Genomic DNA, 25292 nt, shown 5'->3' with positions numbered 1-25292 from the left:
TGAACCGCCAGACGTCATCGCCCTACAGGAGCCAGGTGTCTCGCCAACCCTGTCAGGTTACGAGGCCTATGACAGCCCCACCGAGGGCGAAGCGGCCATTCTCGTCAATAAGGCGCTCACTGTCATTGCCCATGACGTCATCCCGGACACTCATATCGAGCATGTCATTGTAGAGATCGTGCTCCGGCGCCGGAAAAAGACCAGCAAGCACAGCCTCTTCATCCTTAATGCCTATAGTCCCCCCCCCCCCGGCAACGCCACACAGACTTTCATACCCTCATCCGAGGTGCTTGTACCCTGGCCAAGGGTAAGGATCTGATCCTACTCGGGGATTTCAATGCCCAAGACACAAGCTGGGGCTACAGGAATTCCGACCACAAATGCAAGCAAATTGCCGCTGCCGTCGACACTTACCGGCTCGAGCTCCTCACCGATCCTACCACACCCACCCGCATGGGGAAACAGTGTTTGTCGTGATACCTGCCCTGACCATACCTTCATCGGAGGCAGCTCCACCTACACTTGGGAAAATCTCATGGAAACCCTGGGTAGTGACCACTATATCATTCGCACACAACTCACTGAGGATGTCCTGCGGCGTCCCATCGGGAAAGCCAAAATCACGGATTGGGATGCATTCCGATGCGATAGCGAGCAAACTCTCGACACTAACACCATCCTTACGGACTGGTGCGAACGGCTTCGTCGCACCCAAGATTGCCATACAAAACACATCACCCGCACCACCCAGACCCCCGAGGTAGACGGCCACCTGCTCCACCTGTGGGAAGCACGTCGCAGTCTACTCCGCCGCTGGAAGACTTAAGGTCAAAATTGCCTTGCTCACCACCCAAGCAGAGGAATACGCCGCCAGCCTAGCCCAACTCAACTGGGCGAAATTCACGGACACCCTTAAGGGCTCTTTGGGGACGGTGCGCACGTGGCGCATTTTGCGGGCTCTCATCGACCCCACCCACAGCAAAACTGAAACGAACAAGGCCGTCCATCGCCTCATTCACACATTTGACGGTACTGATGACGACCTTCTCGACCAGCTCCGCAGAAAATGCTTTGGCGATCACAACCCACCCCCTGCCAACGCTGTCTATCAAGGCTCCCCAAACGCCCTCCTGGACCACCCCATAACGATCGAGGAAGTGTATGCGGCCGTCCGCGCAAGCACACGTAACACTGCTGCCGGGGCTGACCGCATTACATATTCGCTTATCCGTAACCTCAATGACACCGCCCTGCAAGATCTCACGGTGTTCTTGAACACCCACTGGCAGAACGGCACCATCCCCCCGGAGTGGAAGCATGCCAAAGTGATCCTTATCCCGAAACCAGGCAAGAAGTTGCAAATCGAGAACCTGCGTCCAATTTCCCTTACTTCATGTCTGGGCAAGCTTTTCGAACGCGTGATCACCTTCCGCCTTCAGACCTACCTCGAAGATGGCAACCTGCTCCCACACACGATGTTCGGGTTCCGTGCGCATCTGTCCACTCAAGACGTCCTCCTCCAACTAAAAGAGGAAGTCATTGAACCCGTACCCCGCTGTGGTGAAAACGTCATCATGGCGCTTGATATCAAGGGAGCATTTGACAACGTTAGCCACCCAGCCATTCTCGAAGGCCTTGCAGCCCTGAACTGCGGCCACCGTGTCTTCAACTACGTCAAAGCATTCCTGACCGATCGCACTGCCACTGTCGGGATGGGGACCATCCGATCAGACACCCTCGTAGTCCCTAATAAGGGTACGCCGCAGGGTTCGGTCATCTCCCCCCTCCTTTTCAACGTGGCCATGGTGGGCCTGGCACATCAACTCCAACACATCGAGGGCGTTCGCCATGCCATGTATGCGGACGATATTACGGTCTGGGCTATCCAGGGCTCCCTCGGCGAAAAAGAATACAACCTCCAGCAAGCCGCCACTTGTGTCGACTAATATGTGCATGCCCGCAGGCTGGCCTGCTCCACCGAAAAATCCGAGCAGCTCCGAGTTCGCCACTCCACAACCCAGCCCCGCCAGACTGTCCAGGAAAACCCCATCCGGGTCCTCCTCGCTGGCAAAGTCGTCCCCGAACGCTCCATCATCAGAGTGCTAGGTGCGTGACTGCAATCCAACCGTCGCGCCACACATACCCTCACACTCTTGCGCAACACAACGCTACAAGTGGCCCGCATGATTGCCCGTGTCACCACCCGCCGCCATGGAATGCGGGAAGAAGATACTATCAAGCTCGTTCGAAGTCTGATAGTGAGTCGAATCGTCTACGGCCTCCCGTACAATCACCTAAATCAGCAAGAACGCGACCAAATTGACGCCATGATGTGTCGGGCCTATCGGGTGGCCTAAAGCTCCCCCCTGGCGCCCCAACAAGCAAACTCCTTGCCATGGGGGTACATAACACCTTCACGGAGCTATGTGAAGCACAAATGGCCACTCAGCTCCAGCGTTTAACGCTCACACCCACAGGCCGCGCCCTCCTGCAGCTCCTCGGACACACTTGTACCCTCCGGGAGGCAGCCCGACTCCACCTAGTCCCAGATCATGTCCGCTCAACACTCACCGTTGCGCCTATCCCCCGCAACATAGACCCCCTACTGCACCAGGACCGACGGGAAGCACGAGTTGAGGCCTTAGCCCTCACGTACGGTGAGAGCAACACCACTTGATACACCGACGCAGCACTGTATGACACCACCCGCACTCAAGCAGCGGCGGTCGTCCTCGATAACCACCACAGGGAGCTAGCCAGTGCCTCCCTCCACTGCCAGAACATCACGGAGGCTGAAGAAGTTGCCATCGCACTTGCCATCTTTCACGGCAACAAGCTAGGACGGTCGTTTCACGTTCTCATGGACTGCCAGGCCGCCTGCCGCAACTACCTGAAAGGACGCGTTTGTCAACCTGCGCTTAATATCCTCCTAAGGGCACATGACACTGGCGAACAGAGGCACATTCGAACACCTCCGATCAGGCATAAGATCATATGGACACCTGGCCACGCGGGGCTGGAGGGAAACCAGGCGGCGGATAGGGTCGCTCGAGGGTATACAAGCCGAGCACCCGATCACCCTGCCCCTGAGGAGCCCGTTCCAGTACCGTGTGACTATTCGTCCATTCTAAATTATTATAAGGGTACCCGAAGAAAATACTCTCCCCCCCCCCATCGCTCATTCACCCAAGAGGAGGCTACCAGCTGAAGACTTATCCAGGCAGGTGCCTACCCCAACCTCCACCTCCTCAGCAAAATCCACCCCACGGCATATCCTTCACGCTGCCCGTGGTGTTCCAAGAAAGCCACTCTATTCCACATTACATGGGCGTGTCGTGCAATTACTGCCTTACCCCCCATCCAACACCCGAGCGCGGAGCGGTGGGAGTGGCTGTTGGCCAGCGAGGCCTTGGACGATCAGCTTAGCCTGATTGACAGGGCACGCAGGGCGGTGACGACGAGCGGAGCCCTGGACTGAGCCCCCCACCGCGAGACCAAGAGCCTCCGCTCTTCGAAAACTCACCGCGAATCTTACCATTGCTCAATAAAAGTTGCCATCCATACATCCCACGGCGGAGAACAAACGCGCGTTCTTCGCCGTGCTCCCTTAAGGGCTGCAGAACTAGGCGTCTCTTTCCTCCTTTACAATCATCATATATGTAGAGCAAACGCGTCTTCTTCCGACCCGCGAAAGGCCATGAGGCGGGGAGGGAGGGGAGGGAAGGGAGGCGACGTTTAGCTGCGGCACCAAGTGCCTATTTATATAAAAATGTCACAGTTTCGCCCTAAGGGCGAAGCAATGAATGCGATCGCAACACAGCAATGTCATACGAAGTAAGGTGAGCGGCTTTGGTAGCAATATGAATTGTAGTAAACATGAGCTGATTAAGTAAGCAGGTGTGCTGCGGCGTAAGTAGACCGACATGAAGAGAGACTCGATGACCACGAGAAGGCGCGTGTGAAACGGTGGTGTTGGTGAGAAGCGTTTCCCGTGGGTAGTGCGTGCGAAGGGACACATCTGTAGAGCTGCACTGCCGATCTGGGCAGCAGTGCATGTGTACAGCGTGCGTTGGAAAATGTGGCCCGAGTATTACTAACGGAATGAACAAGCGTGGTGTGAGCGCGCACAAGCAAACATGAATAGATCACACTGAAGGACTGCAGACAACGACTGTCAAAACGCTGGCAGCAAGCGCATACGCCGCAGCGGGAGAAGGTACTACGTGCGGTCTATCGCTTGAACGGAAACTGAGCGGCGAATGCAGCGCGCATACAAAGGTCAAAGCCATGTGGAGATAAGAGGCGGTGCGGGCGAGCGACGAGCGCGGTTGTTGGCAGCGTAGAAGTGCCCCCCCCCCCCCCCCCCCGCTACCTCCGGCGCTGGCTTCCCGCTTCCTTGCTTGCGCGTTGGAGATTGAGTGGAAAGTTCCCTTTCGCCCGGTTGCAAGATAGGCCTTTGGTGCCGGAGCGCAGCGTCGCCCCGCCTCCCTCCGCGTCCTCCGCACGCTTCCGCTCGGGGATACGGCCCGCGGCGAAGATTTTATCTATACGGAACCTCACGGCGACGGCGACGACGACGGCAGAAATCCGGTTGAAGTGTCCAATTATCGCAATAAAACGTTGTGAGGCGAGAAGGTGATAAAGACTTCCGACGCTGCTCGACGAGTGTCCCGTTCTGATGTCGAAAACCTCCGAGCCGCCCCCAGAGACTCTGGCAACAGTCACCAACGCCGCACGCGTTTCGTGCGAACGCGGGCAAAACGCCGACGGCGTCGACAACAGTTCTGCGTGTTGCCGGTGCTGCTGCATGTCCAAGTTTATACAGCTGATAAAGCTACTATCATTACTCCGTATAGCTCTCTACAAATTTTCTATCGCAATTGATGCTTAGCTTTTCGGGTGAAACTGCGACAACGTTTTTGATGCTCTTGCGCATCAGCGCTTCGAGCTTTGCCCTCTCGTATCCGTGCCAGCGATGCGCGGCGGCCACGTACGTGATGTGGCTCATTAGGAAGGCGTGGTAGAACCTGAGGAGGTTGTCTTCCCCCAGCCATCCGCGACTGTCGGAGACCCTAGTGATGAGCCTGACCATGTTGTCTGTTTTGGTGGCAATACGAGCGATAGTCTGTTCGTTACAACCATTTGCCTCGATGAGCATACCGAGTACGCGGATGACCTCCACCTTGGGAATGAACTGCCCGATGGCCGTGCGAATGGAGATCTCGACCTTTTCGAGAGGCACCTGACCCTTGGGGATGCGCCCCCTCCTGGTCGGTCGATACAAAAGGAGTTCGGACTTGGACGGGGAGAGCCGGAGCCCCGTGCCCGCCAAGAAATCCTCCGTGCAGCTGTAGGGATTCCTCGACTCTGCCTTCACTGCCGCCATCGCACCACACCGTGATGTCGTCGGCGTAAAGAGCGTGATTAACGCCATCGACCTCGGACAGATGAGCGGAGAGACCGCGCATAGCGACGTTGAAGAAAAGTGGCGAGATGACCGACCCCTGAGGGGTGCCCCTTGCTCCCAGCTCGAAGGGATCAGATCGTGAATGCGTCTCTCTCTCGGAATGCGTGTCTCTCTACGCGGGTTCGAATCCCGCCTCGGCAAGAAAGTTTATTTTATTTTATTTATTTCTTCATTGCTGATAGTTTCTTGATACAAACCACAAATTACGGCTGGCTTAAACAGCTTCGCTGTTAATAATCAGATAATCTTTCCCTTTGGTAGAGCAGACAGCTTGGAAATCATTTGGAGCCGCCCCGTATCAGCGTCGCCAGCAGATAAGAGAGTGCCGTGCCCATGTTAGCATGAGCCGCCATAGCGCGCTTTATAGCGATCTTCGGAAGCGCTAACGAGGATGAGGCGACAGGCTTCTTCCGGAGGGGACACCAGAAAATTGGAGCATAGTATCGAAGGGTTGAGCGTAGAGAATTGATTTAAAGCGTTCGTCTCGCGTCGTACGGTGTAGGAAGGCGGAGGTGATGAACGGCAGGACACTGTCACAGTCCTTGGGATTTGATTGCACATTGAGAACATATTGAGCGTATTGGTGATTATTAACAGCGAAGCTGTTCTAGATAACCGTAAAAGGTGCCGCCTGCCGCAAAACCTCGCCGGGCTATGACGTTACTGCGTTGCCTAGCAACAACTCATGGAGCAGCGTGTGCCTCGCTTCCTCTCCGTGCCGCGCACATGTTGCCTTGAGATGGGATGTTAAGGAGAGGAAGGAGAGCATGCGGGCGGCGCGCGCAATGCTCGGGAGAGGTAAGGGAAAAAATGAGAGCGAGCGAGAGAGAGAGAAGGAAATTGTAGGAGCACCAATGCGGCAACACGCAGAGCTGCTGCCGACGCCGCCCGCGTTTCCCAATGTCCCCGCGTTCGCGCCTAACGCGTGCGGTGTCCGTGACTGCAGCAGGCGCCCCTGGCGTCGGCTCGGCAGGTTAATACCCGTGTCACACGGGCACGTTTGGAAGGCCTTCCAGTCGACGGCCTTCGAAACGCCACAACTCTATCGACTCAAAGGAGTTGTCGCGCTGCTACACGGCACATTTGAAAGGCCGTTGAGTGGTTCAGGCGTTTCTCGCAAAATTGTGTGGCGCTGCAGATCTTTATTTTCGTTTTCATGTCACCAAAAGTTAAAGAACATTAAAAACACTTAGAAGCACTATGATTTCTTTTATGTTTGTTTATACGGCGAAATGGCAGCGATATGACGGCAGCCGGCAGCACATGAAGTAGAGGGAGAGTGTACATGGAGGAAGGAATGAACACAAGCACGTCGCTGTTGTCGAGAGTATGTGCAGTTCACACATATCAAGTAGCAAAAATACTTTATTGAATAATTAATAACACTCACAGAATTTTTAGAGCATTTTCGTTTGATTTGTTCTTTCTAACCATGAGTACGAGCACACTGTGAATGAGAGGGCATGTCCGTAGACCAGCCACGCCCCGGCAAGTGTGGAGGTGCAGCTTGGCCGTGACGTCACCAAGGAAATAAAGCTTGGAGTCGCCGCGTCGGCGGCCGCCTCTCGTTGACTCTGTGGCGAGTACAGGCACCCTTGACATGGGACGACCAAAGAAGGTCCGGGCACCCGAAGAAGCCGCTCATCTTGAAGCGCGCCGCGCGCCACAGCGAGAATCTGCGCGTCGGCGGCGAGCCGATTCGGAATACCGTGCCTAGCAGCGCTTAGCATTTCCTAGCAAAACTTAGCCAAACCTAGTGAAACCTGGATGAAGCTAGGTCGATCACCAGCTCTGCTGTTTACTCCAGCCGTGCAAGCTGCCCACTATTTTTCTGTTCGTGTTGTGTGGCTAGGCCATTCGTTTGGGGATGGCAAAGAGAAGAATGCAGAAGCTGTGGACCTCAAGAACGGAGAAGCTGTTCCACAACGGTGGGGCAGAGAACTGGCGACCACAGCTTCAATTACTCGAGTAGGTTCACTGCGAGGAAGTACGGGTCAGACCAGAAAGAAGGATACGTAGCAGGGGGCAACAAAGGGTAGGATCGCTGTCTCACAATAACTAGTCAGGTAGGCTGCGCAACCAACGATATATGCATTTTAATGCAGCAGACTAGAGTGGCACCAGTCCAGGACTCAGTCGGAGAGTAGGAAAATTGTGCTGGGTGCGTGAGATCCGCTTGCTGGGCGACTGCTTGAACTGCTTCGGCGACGCGATATATTCATATAAATGAAGAAAGCCGACAGACATCGAGACCCAGGTCGCGGGTTCGAAACCCATTCGCTGTGGCCGAAATTCCGTGGAGGCGAAATGCATGGACACCCGTTTGCTGCGCGATATCAGTGCACGTTAAAGAGCCTCGGATGGCCGAAATTATACGAAGCCCTCCTCTACAGCCCCCGTCTCTCATTAAACCAAACCAAACCAGTCCGGAGATGTTTCCAATACATGCGTTGAATTGGGATCGTAACACTGAAAACAGGAAGCGCTCAGTTGTCGTACGCAGATACGACACAACACGCCCCAGTGAGTGAAGTGCGCTTTTCTGCAACGCGGTCGCGGCGCGCTCAGACGCTACGAACATGCAGATAGTTACGTATACTTCACAGCAAAGCAAGCACGGCGCGCTCCTGCGCTTGAGCAGACGACACGAAACCCCGCCTCCAAGCCCGTATGCGCCTGCGCCGCTTAGCTTCGATGCGCGGCCGCGCCTTGTGCGCTGGCGCTGAGCGGAGCGCGGCCACGCTGCGCCGTGTTCGTACTAAGAGTGGACGACCCCGTACGTACTGATGACATAATGCTTGTTGATTGGGATGACAGTACAGTAAGAGGCACCTCTGTGCAAACAGATTGAGTACACGCGAGAATGTTAGCATTTACATTGATGGACTAAGCTTTTTGGTGTCGGTTTTACCAGGCAACTTGGTATGGGGCTCTTGCGTTGCCCAGGGGGCGCTGCAAAAATGGTGCTAAAAAGCGCCGTCAATCCGAAACTGGGTAGTACCTAGCTCGGTCGTCTGCTTCGAGAAGCACGTTTACAATATGGGCCCGCCACTTTCCGTTGTGTTGTACCACGGCTTGCAGCGAATATCGGGCGCCGAAGATTTTTCCATGGGTGGCATGCTGCGTAAAGGCAAGAAATTATGCAACGCCGAATACGTGTACGCCGTTCATGAAATAAGCGGTGAAGTTTTAGCGCGGTGTCAATCGCAAGTGAAGCGAGTGACATACGAAGTTGAACTTCAGGTAAGGTTTGCACGCTGCTACATTCAGTAGTACAAACGCGAGGAAATGCTTTCTATAAATGAATTCACAGCAGCGATAAGCCCAACAAATCGTAACTACTACTATACAGACCTAAGAGAAGAGGCCGCAAACCCAGGGGATGGATTCCTCCTGGGGAGAACGATATAACGCTCTATACCAGGAGCGGAAGCGTCATCCCAAGGGTGGACTCCATCCGCGTCCTCGGCTTGGTGATAGAAGCCAACGGGTCCAATAATCAAACGATTCTACGTATCGCTAAGAAAGTGGCCAGCGCAATCAGGCTTAACAAAAGAGTAACTAACCGCCGACATGGGCTGGGAGAAGACAACGTCATTAGACTGCTTCACGCCTTTGTGCTATGTCACTTCGCCTACGTATCATCCATGCACGACTGGCAGAGATCCGAAAGACACAAACTCAATGCATTGTTAAGGAAGGGAAATCAAGGTAGCTCTTGGGCTACCTATGTACACGGAAACCGAAAGACTCATGCAACTAGGGATGCCCAATACACTGGAGGAAATAGCCGAGGCACAAGAAAGAGCCCAGTTCTTTAGACTCTCTACCACGCGATCAGGAAGACAGATCCTCAAACGAATTGGTATACCAATTACAGCAATAGATAATAATCATAGAGAAATTCTCAAAGATCTGCGGAAGAATATCACAGTCATGCCTGTTCCAAGGAATGTTCACCCAATTCATAACGTGGGCAGAAGGCAAGCCAGAGCCAAAGCCCTGCTAGAGAAAGCTCAAAATCAGGCTGAAGAATACTCGTTCGTCGACGCGGCTTTCATGCCCAATAGACGAGCTTTCACAGCAGTCCTTCTGAACCGCAAATGTGAAGTCGTCAACTCGCTTTACACTTACACCACGCAACCAGACATTGCAGAACAAGTAGCCATCGCATTGGCACTTTTAGAATAAAAGAGATCCAGGATCCACAGCGATTCTAGGGCAGCCGTCCGAGCATTTGCCAAAGGAGTCATTTCTCGACAGGCCCTGGCAATTCTCGACCGAAAGGTCGTCAAACCCCACACGATGATCTGTTTTCCTGCTCATATGTGAGAAATCAACGGTGCTCCCGTGAACCTCAACGAATCTGCCCACAATGCTGCACGAGGACTTGCCAACCATGCAGCCACAAGGCAAGAAGATGCTGAGGTTCCTGATTACAAGGACCACCTCCTCACGTACAACGAGCTAACCAAGCACTTCTACCTACAACGCAGGGTCTTCCCCCCTCCACACAGTAAAATAAATAGAGCTCAGGCCATTACGCTAAGGCTCTTACAAACAAGAACTTACTCAAAGCCTTTATTAATCAGCAAGATCTATCCGATCTATACTGAAGATCTATACTCATACATCTATCCGATCAACAAGATACAACATGCGATAAATGTAACGACACCATAGATCTGTCATATGCTCTGGCGTTGCTCCGCGCTACGCAGCGACGAGGACAACACTGAAGAGCGGTGGGACGCAGCTCTACGCAGTCTCACATTAGATGAAAAGCTATGGGCAGTCCAACGGGCCCGCGAAGCTGCCGATAGGCTAGGCCTTTCGTTCCCACCGTGGGAGCAGCCCGCTTCGGGCTACGAAACTAGCGCGACCCAATGGAGCAAAATAAAGTTTTTCCATCCATCCATCCATAAGCAGACATGTGTACGGAACTGCTCGAGCGCACGATCGCACGCGCCGCGACGGCAGCGGTCTTTCGACATGCCGCGAAACGGCGGGTCTCCTGCAATCTTTGTTGACTGCATGCCGCTAGACAAGTAATTATGCCTGCGCTGTAGTAGCGGCCATCTGTCCCTTTAGCAATTGATAAATAACTGATGCAATGCATATCAGCTCGCAGTAACGTACGTACGTGCTAATCGCGCTGCAGCGCGAGCTCGTGCGCTGCTCGCTTGATGTAGCTTTTAATGACAGCGCTCGAACACCGATGTGCTGTAATCAATACTACCTTGGTGTGCTGCCTCAACGTGCTGGCTTGAGGTCAAGGATGAGCACATTCAACTCTCTAACCTGTGCTGCTCGTAGTGGGGTAGTGAATTGTCACCGAATCAGCCCGACCATTTGTGGTCATTAGCACACACCTGGTCACTTCACCACTTCGCACCGGTCGAATTGTTAATTGTCCCTGTGGCCGGGTCTCGAATCGTGAATCACCAGCCATGCCTGCTGCTATATAGGTCTTCCATTTCGCTTATCCAGCGCGACGAACTGCAGTTATCCAGCGCGCCCGACGCTCCACTTCGTGAGGCCTTGAAGGAAAACGGTAGAATCTTATGTTGGGATTCAGGCCTTCTTGTTCATGGCAGCCCATGACGCAGCAGTAACGACGGTGACGCTTTTTCGAGGCTGAGCTAGGTCTCTCTGGATCGGCGTCGCCGATGTCTTCTGCTTCCAGAATTACGTCTCACGGCACACGGAGAGTCCGTTTTCGTAAAACTATAGGCTGCCGCCAGCTCGCAGCCTGGTCTCCATGGTCTGTGAGAAGTGACGAGCCTTTTTGCACTCGAAATAGGGCAGAAAAAAGTGCGAATCGACGCAAAACGCGGGCTAGAAACGTGCTTCGCCACAGCCAGGGCTCAATACTATCCAAGCTGGTACTACCCAGATGACGTTTTTCGCCGCCACCAGGCGCCGCTACTATACCTCAAACTCCAGCGCAAGACGCCCATAGGCATCTTAGGTCTCTCAACACTGCCAAGGGGAAAGATATTCAGGTGTCCAGTCCCGAGGCATGGAAGGTCTAGCTGTTGACTCATCCTTTAATATAATCCAGCTCTGGCTACTGGTCGCTAGCAGGACACAAACACTGTTTTCTCCACTTTCGCTAATACAGCTGCCAATACAGCTGCCATCTAATGTAGTGCAACGCAGTTTGACGTGCTGGGGATGCATATAAACGGGAGTTATGTATGTCAAAGTGGTGCCTGCACTGTGGTTCTGAATACGAGTAGCTTGCTGTGTGCTTGATATCTGAATGCTTCACTGAATCCGGAGTTCTCCATAACCAACCGTGGAGTTTCAGGACGTCAAACCTAATAACTTGATTTTTGAAATAATTCAGGTAGCCATGAATGAGAGTGCGATGTGGAATGTTGTGTGAAAAGGCGCTTTGACACCGCCGCTTGACAGAGCTCACGTGATCGACTTCGACTGGCGACCAAGGATTGACTCATGGCGACCAGTGGTCACACCGACTGGCGCAACCTGTCCATCACCGCACCAAATATATATATATATATATATATATATATATATATATATATATATATATATATATTGTGAGCATTATTCATACGCTTCATATTCTCATCTGTACATTCTCATCATCACCGTTTTGGGGCCTGGTAGCGGGGCTCTCGCTCGGGAGAATAAATGAGAATCTGACTGCCTAAACCTTGTCTCACAAGTGGTGGAGTCTGCTGTCCGGTTCCTTCGCCCTCTCGCTGCCCGTCTCTCTCCAGCTTCACTTACGCTACATCCCTGGAGCTCCGCTCGGGTCGCCGCCTCTACCAACTACACTCGACCATGTCTCAAGACCAGCAGGCCACTACCGCGACATCCACCTTGCCTGCTCCGGCGGGAACCCCTGCTTGGACGGTCACCACCCCTCAGAAGGATCCTCCGGTGTTTGCTGGACTTCCCGGTGAAGACGTTGAAGACTGGTTGGAGCTGTACGAGCGCGTGAGTGACTTTAACCACTGGAACGAATCTGACAAACTTAGGCACGTCGCCTTCTACCTCACCGGCGTCGCAAGAACTTGGTTTTATAACCACGAGCTCGATTTCGTCAACTGGAGCACGTTTAAGCACCACCTACGCCAGATTTTCGCGAACTCTTCTGTCCGCTCAGATATTGCCCAGAAGAAGCTTGCTGAGCGTATCCAGCGCTCGGGCGAGTCGTACACTTCGTACATAGAGGACGTGCTCACCCTCTGCCGCCGCGTGAACACCTCGATGCCAGAGAGTGACCGTGTACGCCACCTGCTCAAGGGTATTGGGACTCTGGCGTTTAATGCTCTTGTCGTGCTGAACCCCACTACCATCGCTGACATCATCAGTACGTGTCAGCGCCTAGATGAGCTTAATATGCTTCGCTTACACCCTGACACTTCTGATTTCAAGGCGTTCAACGACAGCGAACTACGTGCCCTCATTCGCTCCATCATCCGTGAGGAACTGCACGCCCACGCATCGTCTACCCCTCCTGAGGTCCATATGTCTACTCCTGGTGCCGGCCTCCGCCATATCGTGAGGGAAGAGATAGCTGCCGTGACCTGTCCACAAGTCTCGAGCCCGCAACCCATCCCTACGCCCACTTACGCCCAGGTTGCCTCTATAGTGCCACCCTCCCGGCAGCCACCACAGCAGGCACCTACGCCAACTTATGCTCAGGTTGCCTCCCTGGTGCCAACCTTGCAGCAGCCACCACAGCAGCCGCCTGCAATGCACGGGTCCCTGAATCCCATCACTGCACGACCACCACCTCATGAATCTTACAACGCATGGAGTCCACCTCGACCTGTTTGCTACTATTGCGGCATCCGTGGCCACATTTCAAGGTTTTGCCGACGCCGTCAGCAAGATGAAAGGCGTGGCTATGACGGGTTTGAGAGGGATGAGTTTTCTGGCCCGATCCCACAACGGCGGCGTTCTTACTACGATTATTATCCGCGACGTTCCCCATCTCCCCAGGAATTCAACGCTGCCGGTTCATTGCGTTTCTCGCGCCGTCGCTCTCCATCACCGATGCGGCGCTCCTCTTCCCCTCTTCGACCGGCTACTTCGTCCTCCGATCACCGCCCGGAAAACTAAATTGTGCAGCTTCAGGAGGGAAAGCTGCATCCATTGGACAACGTGAAACTCCTCCGATGCGCCCGTCAAATGTACTTGTGGTGTTTGTTGAAGGTATACGGACTGAAGCCTTGGTTGACACGGGTGCATCGCTTTCGGTTATTAGTACTGACTTGTGTTCTCGATTGCGAAAAGTGAAGACACCATATAATGGCCCTCCCCTTCGTTGTGCTAATGCAGTTCTTGTTCAGCCTTCCGGTGTTTGCACTGCACGTGTTTTCATTGATGGTATCCTTCACCACATTCAGTTTGCCGTGCTATCTTCGTGTACCTACGCCATGATTTTGGGATGGGACTTCCTGTCCTCAGCGTCAGCTTTCATCTCTTGTCGCCAGCGCACTCTTCATATGACAGACACTGAATCTTCGTTCGCTGTCGATGCTCACACACTACGTTTCGTCGCGTCTACCGATTGTTTAATTCCCGCGGGCAATGAGCATATCTTAACGCTGACTTCCGACACTATTGTTAATGGTGATGTGTTTCTTGCACCCAGCAGTCACTGCATCTCTGGTGGGCTTAGCATTACTCCTAGCCCGGTGCGTTTTCAGGACGGTAGAACGTTCGTCGCTGTTCATAACCCTACTTCTTCGCCAGTTGTGCTCTCCCAGGGCACCACTGTGTCTTGCTTTACTGACACCGAACCTCTTTCGCTAGTACCTCTTCACACCGAATCACCACCTTTGTCTACCACTACTGATGATCATGCTGCTGCCACTGCTCTAAAGGACGCGATAAATCCCGATTTGACTGCTGCCCAGAAAGAAGACCTTTTGGCCCTACTGCAAAAACACAGCGCCTTATTTGACGTTAACTCCAAACTTCTGGGACGCACTTCTGTCGCAGTGCATCGCATTGAAACCGAAGGCAGTTCTATTGTACGCCGCCGCCCGTATCGCGTGTCTTCCGTAGAGCGGAAAATCATTGCGGACAACGTTGACGACATGCTTACACGAGACATCATTCGGCCATCGTCCAGTTCTTGGTCGTCTCCTGTTGTGTTGGTCCGCAAGAAAGACGGCTCTGTACGATTTTGCGTCGATTATCGAGCACTTAATAAGATCACGCGCAAAGACGTATATCCGATGCCAAGAATCGACGATGCCATTGACTCCCTCCAGGGCGCTGAATATTTCTCAAGTCTAGACCTGCGATCTGGGTACTGGCAAATACCCATGGACGAAGCGGACAAGAGCAAGACAGCCTTTGCAACGCCTGATGGGCTTTACGAATTCAACGTCATGCCCTTCGGTTTATGTAATGCTCCTGCAACATTTGAACGCATGATCGATACAGTTTTACGCGGCCTTAAGTGGAAGACCTGTCTGTGTTATTTAGATGACATAGTTATTTTTTCTACAACTTTTCGTCAGCATCTTGAGCGTTTGGACGAAGTTTTCACATGCATTTCCAACGCTGGACTCCAACTCAACACAAAAAAATGCCATTTTGCCCGACAGAACATCAAAGTGTTGGGGCACCTTATCAGTAAAGATGGCGTTCGACCAGATCCCGACAAGGTTGCTGCCGTGCTTCACTTCCCTCGCCCCGAAAATCAAAAACAATTAAGAAGCTTCTTGGGCCTGGCATCCTACTTCCGCCGCTTCATCAGTCATTTTGCTGCTATGGCATCGCCGCAGCACAAGTTGCTGACGTCGGGCACTGCTCTCACTTGGACAGACGACTGCGAGCTTTCTTTCCAAGCCCTCAAGCAAGCCTTGACATCCGACCCCGTCCTGAGTCACTTCGATGAGAACGCACCAATTTGTTTGCACACCGACGCTAGTGGCCATGGGATCGGTGCTGTCCTTCTACAGCGTGATACCACTACACGAGAGAGAGTCGTTGCTTATGCCAGTCGCGCATTAACGGCTGCCGAAAAGAACTACTCGATAACAGAACAGGAATGCCTTGCAGTAGTTTGGGCCATACAAAAGTTTCGACCATATCTTTATGGACGCCACTTCACAGTCATAACCGACCACCATGCCTTATGCTGGTTGTCGTCAATGAAAAATTTGTCTGGACGCCTTGGTCGCTGGGTGGTCCGATTACAAGAGTACGATTTCGACGTTGTCTACAAGTCTGGAAAAAAGCATCAAGATGCCGACGCTTTGTCTCGCTGCCCCCTGCCACTATTATCTTCGAGCACGTCTCTCCATTGCTCACCACTTGATAATGCGACTAAGTCTCCACTTACGTTATTACCTCTAGCGGTTACTGACACGCCATCTTCTAATCGCGGAACTCAGTTCGCCTCGTGTCAACGTTCTGATCCCTACTGCAGCAGCATCATCCATCGCCTCTGCGGTACTATTTCTGCACCAAATGCCCGATTACGTCGACAACTGCGACTATTTAAGCTCGACAACGACGTGTTGCACCGCTACATTTACAACACCGACGGCCACCGCTGGGTACCTGTTCTTCCACGTTCTATGCGCACGCAAATCCTTGAAGCCTTTCACGACGACCCATCCGCTGGCCACCTGGGTTTCCACAAAACATACCACCGCGTTAGGAGCCGTTTCTTTTGGCCGGGCATGTCTACCTTTGTGGCCAAGTACGTCGCTTCTTGCGTCCAGTGTCAACGGCGGAAACGACCGACTTCACCTCCTGCTGGCCTTTTGCAGCCCATCCCATGTCCCGAGACACCTTTTGCCATCGTTGGAATTGACCTGGTCGGACCTCTACCCATGACGCCAGCAGGTTATCGATGGATCGTGACAGCTGTCGACCACCTCACACGGTACGCAGAGACCGCACCTCTACGCTCTAGTTCCGCCTCAGACGTTGCCGGCTTCTTTCTGGATGCCATTGTGCTGCGTCATGGTGCACCTCGTGTACTGTTGAGTGATCGCGGCAAGAGTTTCATGTCAACAATGATCGAAGAAGTACTCAGAGCATGTGGCACAGTTCATAAGACGACATCCGCGTACCACCCCCAGACAAATGGCTTAACAGAGCGATTTCATCGCACGTTAACAGATATGATAGCAATGTATATCGGGCCAAGCCACGACAACTGGGACAAACTTTTACCTTTTGTGACGTTTGCTCACAACACTGCCATCCAGCGGACTACAGGGTACTCTCCCTTCTACCTCGTTTACGGCCGTTCGCCGACATTCACCATCGACGCCGCTTTCTTATCTGCCCCAACTAACACCTCGGCCAGTATACCAGAACAGTTCGTCTCGCGACTTGACGAATGTCGTGACCGTGCTCGCTTCAACACAGAAGTCAGTCAACTCGACCGCAAGCAACGTTACGACATCTCTCGTCGCGACGTCTCCTATCGTCCTGGAGATGAAGTGCTCCTTTGGACGCCCACTCGTACACCCGGTTTGTGTGAGAAGTTTGAATCGCGCTTTCTTGGCCCCTACATTATTAATGAACAAACATCCCCAGTGAACTATCGCGTTACTCCCATCGAGGTTTCTTCCGACCATCGTTATCGTGGTTCAGAGATCGTTCACGTTTCGCGTCTCAAACGATTCGTTCGGCGCCTCCCTCCTGGCTGAGTCGCGGCCTGGCTGGCCGCTTGCGCGCGCGGGGAAATTAGTGTGAGCATTATTCATACGCTTCATATTCTCATCTGTACATTCTCATCATCACCGTTTTGGGGCCTGGTAGCGGGGCTCTCGCTCGGGAGAATAAATGAGAATCTGACTGCCTAAACCTTGTCTCACAATATATATGTATATATCACGATTCATGCCATTCACGTTTGCTCGCCTATCAGTTATGTGTTTACAAAAAGATCATGTTTGTTCTTATTCCTTTGCGGTGCGCGAAGCGTGATGGTTATGACGTGAGCTGTAACGTTAGTACGTTTGGGCAATACAATGTTTGCAACGTTACCCTCAAGTCCTCACTGTAAGGCAGTGGAAGGCCCAGAACCTCAATGTTAATGGTTCTGCTGTATTGCTACATCACCTCCTTCCTAGCTTCTCTATGAAATATTTCTACAATTCCTCATTCTCTCTACGGCACTGTTCAATTTGAGCTTTTACCGCATCTATTTCCTGAAAAAGAAAGGTTCAACATCTGCCTTAAAAAGTGCAAACTGCTCCCAAATGCTACTAGGTTTATCATGTGTTTCAGTACTTGAAGAGCGGACCTCTGCCTTTGCGTTCCACTTCTTGAACCACTGGGCGATTGGACCACCAGGAAGGCACAGACATGAATCATCATGTTACATGTTATCCTGCTCGAAACGCAATTTTCCAGAGTTTTAGTAATGAACACAACCTTCGAGCTTTCTGGTCTTCAAGACATCTCTGCTCATGGAAGCAGAAGGTTGACAGATTGAGCAAACGGAAAGAGACGATACGTTTGACGGTCGACCTCGCTTTATTCTGAAAGTGGGAGACGAGCGAGTGCTTGATTTGTAAGTTCTGTTCCCCCGATGCTTTTGTTTATCATAAGCAGCCCAGAGGTGTGTTTTAAAGCAATCACAAGAGCAGCAACACTAATCCACATGTGTGCGCCGCTTCTCATATGACGCTGCCGGTGTAATTACGTCTCGTCTCACACCACGTATACAAGTGGCCGAAAGCTTACACCAAACACGCTATTCCGCCAGCACTCCTCTGCTTCAGCTTATTCTCTTCGTTGGCCCATTTACCGGCCCTGTGCGCATACGTTTACCGCATTCAGCCCTGAGCCCGTAGCCGCGAGGAATACAAAGGCTCGAGTTGTGACCGCAACACAGCCGCCACTCAGCGGGCTTCACCCAGGGCGGTCCGCCCCCTCCCCCCTAGTGATGCCACTGTGCACGCCATATCCTACGGCCAGATTTTTAAGCAGTATGACAATTTGCGTGCACAAGACACAAATACCAGCCTTTAGTCCTTACGCAGGGACTCTCGACCTTTGTGTTCCCGACTGCATATTTTAACCAATTTGATCACTTTTTGGCATGGCCCGAGATTTAACAAATCAGGGTAGCCTGCACTCTGACTAAGGAGACCTTCCATTGATGTACGTGTACATGCTTTCTGGTGCACAAAACGTTGTGTGGTGTAAACGATGCCAATTTCTAGATTCTTGGAATGCCCAGATAAGAAATATAAAAGTGCCTTCACGGAGTGGGGCTTATGTTGCTACTACGAATGTTTATCCTGAAGACTGATGGTCCTATGTCGTTAAGCTTCTTTTTAGTATATGCGTACATAGCAATTTGTGTACTTGTAATTCATCCGCAACTGCGACATTGCATTCCTAGTAATCCTGAGCGAGCGAGGCCGACCATGAGCAACCTTCACATGAGGATTCGCCATTATTCTGGTAATTATGGATCATCGTAATGAAGAGAAACTTTTGTCTGCGCTTGCAAGTATTGCTTCTTTTTGGAACATTGTCACGTATGCAGATCCTTAAATTTACAACACCGACACTTTTTATATCGTGAGTAGAAGCATTGCCCAGTGTTTTGGAACATCACATTTTTCACAAGTGATTAGTTCAAAGTTGTGTAGTGTTATGCAAAGTTTTTATTTAAGAGTTAGCATTGAGGATGATGCCGTCCTTTGTGTTGAATAATTTCGCGTTAAAGAAATGGTTCTGCCAAATGCTACAGAGGTGTAATCCCTTAAGCGTAAATCTAGAGGCACCTACACTCGTACTCAAGTCCTAGAGATCTGTACAAAGTTCTGTCGCTAAATCATTATTAAAAGTAAAAGCTTGCTCTATAGAAACTATGACATTTAAGAAATTGTTCTGGCTTCCTGCAACAATGACCAAAAATGACCAACCATGACCAACAATGACCAAACAATTACCAACAACGTCTAAAATTTCTTAGCATGGAGTAACGAGTAAGTAACGTCCGTTAATTTTTTTCTTTTGTAGTGGTAGTTGTAACGGATTTTGTTTTTATTTGAGCGTAACCTGTAGCGCATTTCGTTACTTTTTCTAGGTAACACCTACAACACTGCTGAAGAAACACTGTAAGGATTGAAAAGCGGTAAATGAGCTTTGACAACGTGCGCTTCTGACTGGCCAACTCGTACATTTGCAGAGATGAAACACCCACTATGGACACCCTGCTCCGCTGGATCCTCGAGAACAAGAGGGAATTTTCCAGAGCCGTCGAAGCCGCTCACCGAGACGTTCGTTCACCACTGGCCGGGTGAGCCGCTCAAAAAATACCTAAGCAAATGTTTATTTCTGAAGACACAATGTGAAGGCTGCACCAAACACGTCTCTGCTGGGTGTGCGGCCAGATTGAACTCCTCTATACGCATTTCTTATTGACATATACTCGCATTTGCGAAGTGTAGAGCGCGTTCGACGCCATTCATCACTTTTGGAGCAGAGATCAGTGATATCTCATTTGTGAATCACGCACACCAATTACTCAGACTCTTCGGCGATTGTAATATTTGTACATTTACGTTTATAAGTGTAATTTGTTATAAAGCTACCAAGACAAAATTACGAAACAGCGTGCAACTCATTTACGTATTTTTTGTGAGGACACTAATTCGCGACACTAAGTCTGTCACGTCGGTCAAGTACTTGTCCGAGGCTGTACTCAGCTTATTTGGAGGCATAGGGCATATAAATTGAAAGCCGAAGGTCCCCTTCATGTACATCGTGTACAAACCACAGCACCGGTACGTCATTGTGTAATCATGCATGTCAAAACTCTCCGAACAGCAATTAACCGGCTGCACTCTATATCATTTCTCGAAACGATGATCCATGGCCATGCGCGTAGATGGCACAGAAAGCAACGAGAGCGTCATTGCAGCACGTCGTGTCTGCTGGTGACAGTTTATGTAGACTTAATGCGCACCTTCAAGTGTGCACGCAACTAGTTCTACTTCTCTCTCACCTCTCTCTTCGTCCCGGTATTTCCTTTCTTTTCTCTCTTTTTTTTGTTCAGGGTTAAAAACCAGATGGGCGTCTGGCTAACCTGCCTGCTTTTCCTGTCTTCTGTTTCTCCTTCTAAAACAATGTTTGTACGGCTTGCTGTTTCCCGTGTGTAGCGTGAAGCAGGACAGAGCAGCATATCCGTATTCAACTTCCGGAAGCGCGACAGACGTCACTGCCTATATATTTTTAGATGCTGCATGTGATGTACTACAACAGGAGTCGCAGCGCGGAGTTGCTTATGAAGGTCGAAAAAAGTCACGTATCGTACCTGCACCAGAGGAGCAACACCACGAACAAGTACTTGCACCTTTCGAAGAGGCTCGTTACTCACAAGCACTTGCATTTTTTAAACCTCCGACTCGCTTGAACGGCTCTTTGTATTAAAAAAAATCAATTCGTCGGCCTTTCCACTCCATGAACATGAATGGTAAGCTAAACTTATCACAATCACGACAAATGGAGGGTATACATACCCGTTCGCAGTGCTGAGCGCAAGCAGTTTTCGCTTGATTAAAGATTCCTTACATGTAACGCAAACTCTAAACACACCAAGGTATTCTCCACTAGTAGCGTAATGTTCATTCAACACTTCCAAGGCATTGTGTCGCTGTTCGTCGGAGCGGATCACACTGATGAGGGACCACAAACGCTTGCGTTCGATGTCTCGAGCTTGAGCGGCGGTGTGGTTAGCAGCATTCGCCCGCCATTGCCGCTTGCGATTCTTCAAAATGAAATTGCCTCAAAATTAAATCTGTCCCTCACGTAAGACAATGAATGGCTCATACCCCCTTATGCAATGGCTCATACCCCGTAAATGCGGCCCAACCATTATGACGACAGAAGAGAAGTGAAATTGTACGCTGGAATGATGAGCGGCAACGCAGTCAGCTGTGGAAGAAGACGACGACGCTCGAGCCATTGCTGATGACAGTTTGGATAATCCACCCATTTCTTGGCCAATCCCTCTCCGTGGGTAGGAGCCACAGGCGTGATAGGCTTCATCATCATCATCATCATCATCAGTTTCTGCGAACAGACACTGACGTTCAGGATTCGCTTGTAAAGCATTTCTTCGCCCCATGCGCTTCGTACCGAGGTTAAACCAGCCAAGCTTAAATGTGCGGCGCCCGTATGAGCCACACGTGACTTCGTTCTTTCCTTCCTTCTTTCTGTCTTGTCCCGGCTCATACCCGCATATCCAATGCGGCCATGCGCCACACGTACCCATCTAGCCACCGTACCACACGTGATTTTAGCATCGTTAATTGTGATGTAACTGATGAGCATGTAATATTATTTATTCTATGACCATCAGTCATGTTAGTCATACATTCGTACCCTTATTCCGTGCCAATTGTGGTATATACCAAGTGAACGAGACGCGAGATTTCGATAGGTTTTCGATAGGCTTATTTATGCCTGAGGGTTTTTGTGGTCGGACCAGGTGTTTCAGCCTAGGCATATGCAGCTTCGCTGCAAAAAAAAAAAAAAAAAAATTCGGATGTGGCTCGCTGGGCAGGCGCGACGTTTGCACAAATAATGCAGCTATTTAAGTAGTCTTGTCGCTGAAATCGTACCGACCTATGTAAATAAAGTAGTCGGCTGCACCCTTCGGACTTGATTTGACGCCACAAACTAGAAACGTGAGCACAGCACCAAGAGAAACAGCCGTCGCAAACCTGGATGTCGTCGCCATCTTTATTAAGGCTTATATGCCTCATCGTACAGTCGACCTTCAAAGTCCTTGAGCGAAAACCGTGTCGTCGAAGCGAAATCGTACACGATGACGACTCGGTGTAATAATTTACTTACTACACTGACCAGGCATCGTGTCTAACCTATCTGCAAACGCTCCCACAGCAATTTTGATGGTGTGCCGGTCGCCATCGTCATCGTGTTAATTAAGGTAGAGTTAACTCAGGCACTGGAACTCACGACCTTCGGTGGGAGTCGAACCCTCGAGGTCGTGTGGGAGTCGAACCCACCACCTTTGACGTTAAGGAGAAATTAAGTCACAGTTAATTAGTAGTTTTAATTAAGGCACTCAAAACCACTTCCACTGGTGGGAGTCGCACCCTCGACCTTTGGTGTTAATAAAGGGGAGGTTAATTAAAGCACAGTTAACAAGGTAGCGTCAATTAAGGCACTCGAACCCGTGACTTTTGGTCGGAAAAAACACTACCAAGTAAGAACGCATTGGAATGAGAATGTCCAGTAATTTAATTAATGTTTCTTGAGCGCGCAGGCTTCCGCCTTCACCCTCTTTGGCGGATGCTAAAGTGACTATGAATTTTTTGGACAGTGTTGCATGCACAAGTAACTGATTCTGGAGTTTCCAATACGTGCTGGACGCGTGCTGAATCATGTTGACGTATGTGTGCGGCCACTCGGTGAGCCTTGTGATCGGTTCTCGTGCGTCTTCTCACAATATCCCGCCATTGAACGAGCAGCTGACGGTCACTTGCTGCGCCCTCCTGGTGAACTTTCTTTTATTGCGATAGCAATTATATGGACACTCCGTGCTCATTTCTGCCGTTGTCGCCGTCGCCGTGAGGATCCATACGAAGTCCAACGGCGATAAAATAGTCGCCGCGCACCGTACGCTGTGTGTGCGAGTGAAAACGTACTAGGGTGAGCCTGTAATCGCGGCTAAATGTTGCGCACACGAGGGAGGACGGCAGGTCGGAAGCGCGTGATCTATCGCGCGCGAGGCACGGGGGCGAGGCGAGGGAGAGGGGGTAGAGCACTGCACGGGCTCGGGCTTACCCGAAAGCCCGGGCCCGGCCCGGGGCTTTCGGGTCTTTCGGGTCCGGGTCTCGCCATAAACCTTTTGGTCGGGCTCGGGCGGGCAGCCCAACGTAAAAACGGGCCCGGACCGGGCCCGTGCAGTGAGTGCTCTGAGAGGGCAAGGGGGGGGGGAGGGGGTGCGTTATTCTCCCCCGGCTGCTGCTCACAGCACGGCCGCCGTATCTTGAAGCGATCTGCGATGTGGGTGAAGTGCGTGCCCTCGCGGGCCTCATCTTCAAAGCGATCTGTGATGGAGACAAAGTGCATGCGCCGAGTGCCGATAGCTTCGTATGCGCTGTGCTTTCGACGTTTAGTTTGCGTTGGAGCGAGACGAGAGACATCGCGAAGGCCAGTTTGCCCGCTGCTGCTGGCGCGCTTTCTCACTCCAGCGTTTTCACAGTGAGTTTCCGCGGTCATCGAGCACAGTCTGTTATCGCCACACGGCTCTGACCTTTGTATGCGCTGTGCATTCGCCGCTCAGTTTCCGCTGAAGCGATAGAACGCACGGACCTTCGCCCGCTGCGGCGGCTGCGCTTGCTGCCAGCGTTTTGACAGTCGTTGTCTGCGGTCATTCAGTGTGATATATTCATGTTTGCTTGTGCGCGCTGACACTGTGCTTGTCTATTTAGTTAGTAAGCGAATGTTTACAACTTTATAAGGTCCATTAAACTTCTGTCCTTGCTTTGTATGGCTATCTAATAATTTGCTATCGCAATCGATGCTTCGCCTTTCGGGCGAGACTGCGAATTTCTTTTTCATTTGCAGATGCGTGCCGTTCGTGTGCCGCCGAGGCACCCTCCACAGCGTGTTGTGCACGCCGTACGACAGACCGAACGACTGGCTCGTCGGCGCCACCCAGCATCGAGGAGTGGTGTACTTGCGTGCGTTCGACACAGAAGCCTGGAAGGAGCAGTTTAAGAGGCGGACGAGCGACCACAGTGCCGACCATTTCACTTACTGGGGCTACAAATTCGAGCAGTACATGACCAGCGGTGAGAAAAAAGTACAGCCTATTTCATACAGGTTCGCAATGTAGGCGTAATTGATTCATATTAACTCGAAAAATGACAGGAGACTTGTGTGTCCCAGTATAATCCCAACCCAATTTCCAGGGAAACTGGTTCTTTCCAGCAGTTGCAATTGAAGTGCCCAGTAATCAAATGACACACTCTAAAACGTTGTCCCTATACGACTAGTACGTTTAAAACCTTGCCTGCATATAACACCTTGGGGCCCTTGTTAAAATGTCCCTGAGACGGTTTGGACAAATTGCGTAGACGCGTAGGGTACAGCTACAGTAAACCATTCGCGTCACAATTTAGGTGAAGTATCTCATGTTAGGAGAGCTACATACGATTACAAGTTTCCCTCCTCTCTAGCTGTGCTTTTTCTCCTCAGCTCGTTCGCAGAGTGATCGATGCCAAGCTTCGCCTCGTGTCGTGTCATCTACTGCCGGTTGCCTTTGAGCCAGCGAGCGAAGGCTCTCAAACCTCTCCGCTAGCAGCCTGGCCCTCGATCCCCAGCGAAAGCGATCCAAGCAGCGTGCTTTGCGAACGTGCTGTCGCAGAACCGAGCGTGTTCGGTATTCCGGTGAACGCAGGCGAGCTGGGTGACGCCATTTGACCCTTTAGTGCTTATTTAGTAAATAAGCACTAAATCATGCTTCGCCCCCCGATAATTCCTCTTAGCCGTGAAACACTTTTTGAGCATAGTAAATACACGTTGCTGAGCTGTTGCTGACAAGAGTGTTTGATCAAAGCTGTGCAACCAACGCTAACTCCTCTCACACCCCGCTCCCCCTGTCACTGTTCGCCCCGGACTCGTGAACGATGTGGGGTTGAGGCAACCTTCGACTCAGAGACGACACGCAGCGTGCTGGTGGTGAACGATGACTGACCCCGAGCACCTGTGCACGTCGGTACTTTTACAGCGTAAGCTGTTATGGGCCCATTCCAATAGCGGTTTCTGGTCGCGATGATGCCGCCGTCGCCCCGTAGCCGCTATCGCCGGA

The 25292-nt window shown here is 51.5% G+C and overlaps 1 protein-coding gene across 2 annotated transcripts in view; it reads left to right on the top strand.

The window, feature by feature from the left end:
• Positions 1–24793, top strand: part of LOC119462551 (decapping and exoribonuclease protein) — a 179714-nt gene extending 154921 nt beyond the window's left edge. For both annotated transcript variants that reach the window (XM_037723893.2, XM_049672224.1), the window contains exons 3-4: positions 19635–19745; positions 24047–24793. In XM_037723893.2, coding sequence (XP_037579821.2) covers positions 19635–19745; positions 24047–24317 — 382 coding nt within the window. In that variant the 3' untranslated portion in view covers positions 24318–24793. The remainder of the gene's footprint in view (positions 1–19634; positions 19746–24046) is intronic.
• The last annotated feature ends 499 nt before the right edge of the window (positions 24794–25292 follow it).

This window comes from Dermacentor silvarum, chromosome 8, assembly GCF_013339745.2.
Source record: "Dermacentor silvarum isolate Dsil-2018 chromosome 8, BIME_Dsil_1.4, whole genome shotgun sequence".
Classification (NCBI taxonomy): domain Eukaryota; kingdom Metazoa; phylum Arthropoda; class Arachnida; order Ixodida; family Ixodidae; genus Dermacentor; species Dermacentor silvarum.
This window is presented reverse-complemented; position numbering and strand designations above follow the sequence as displayed.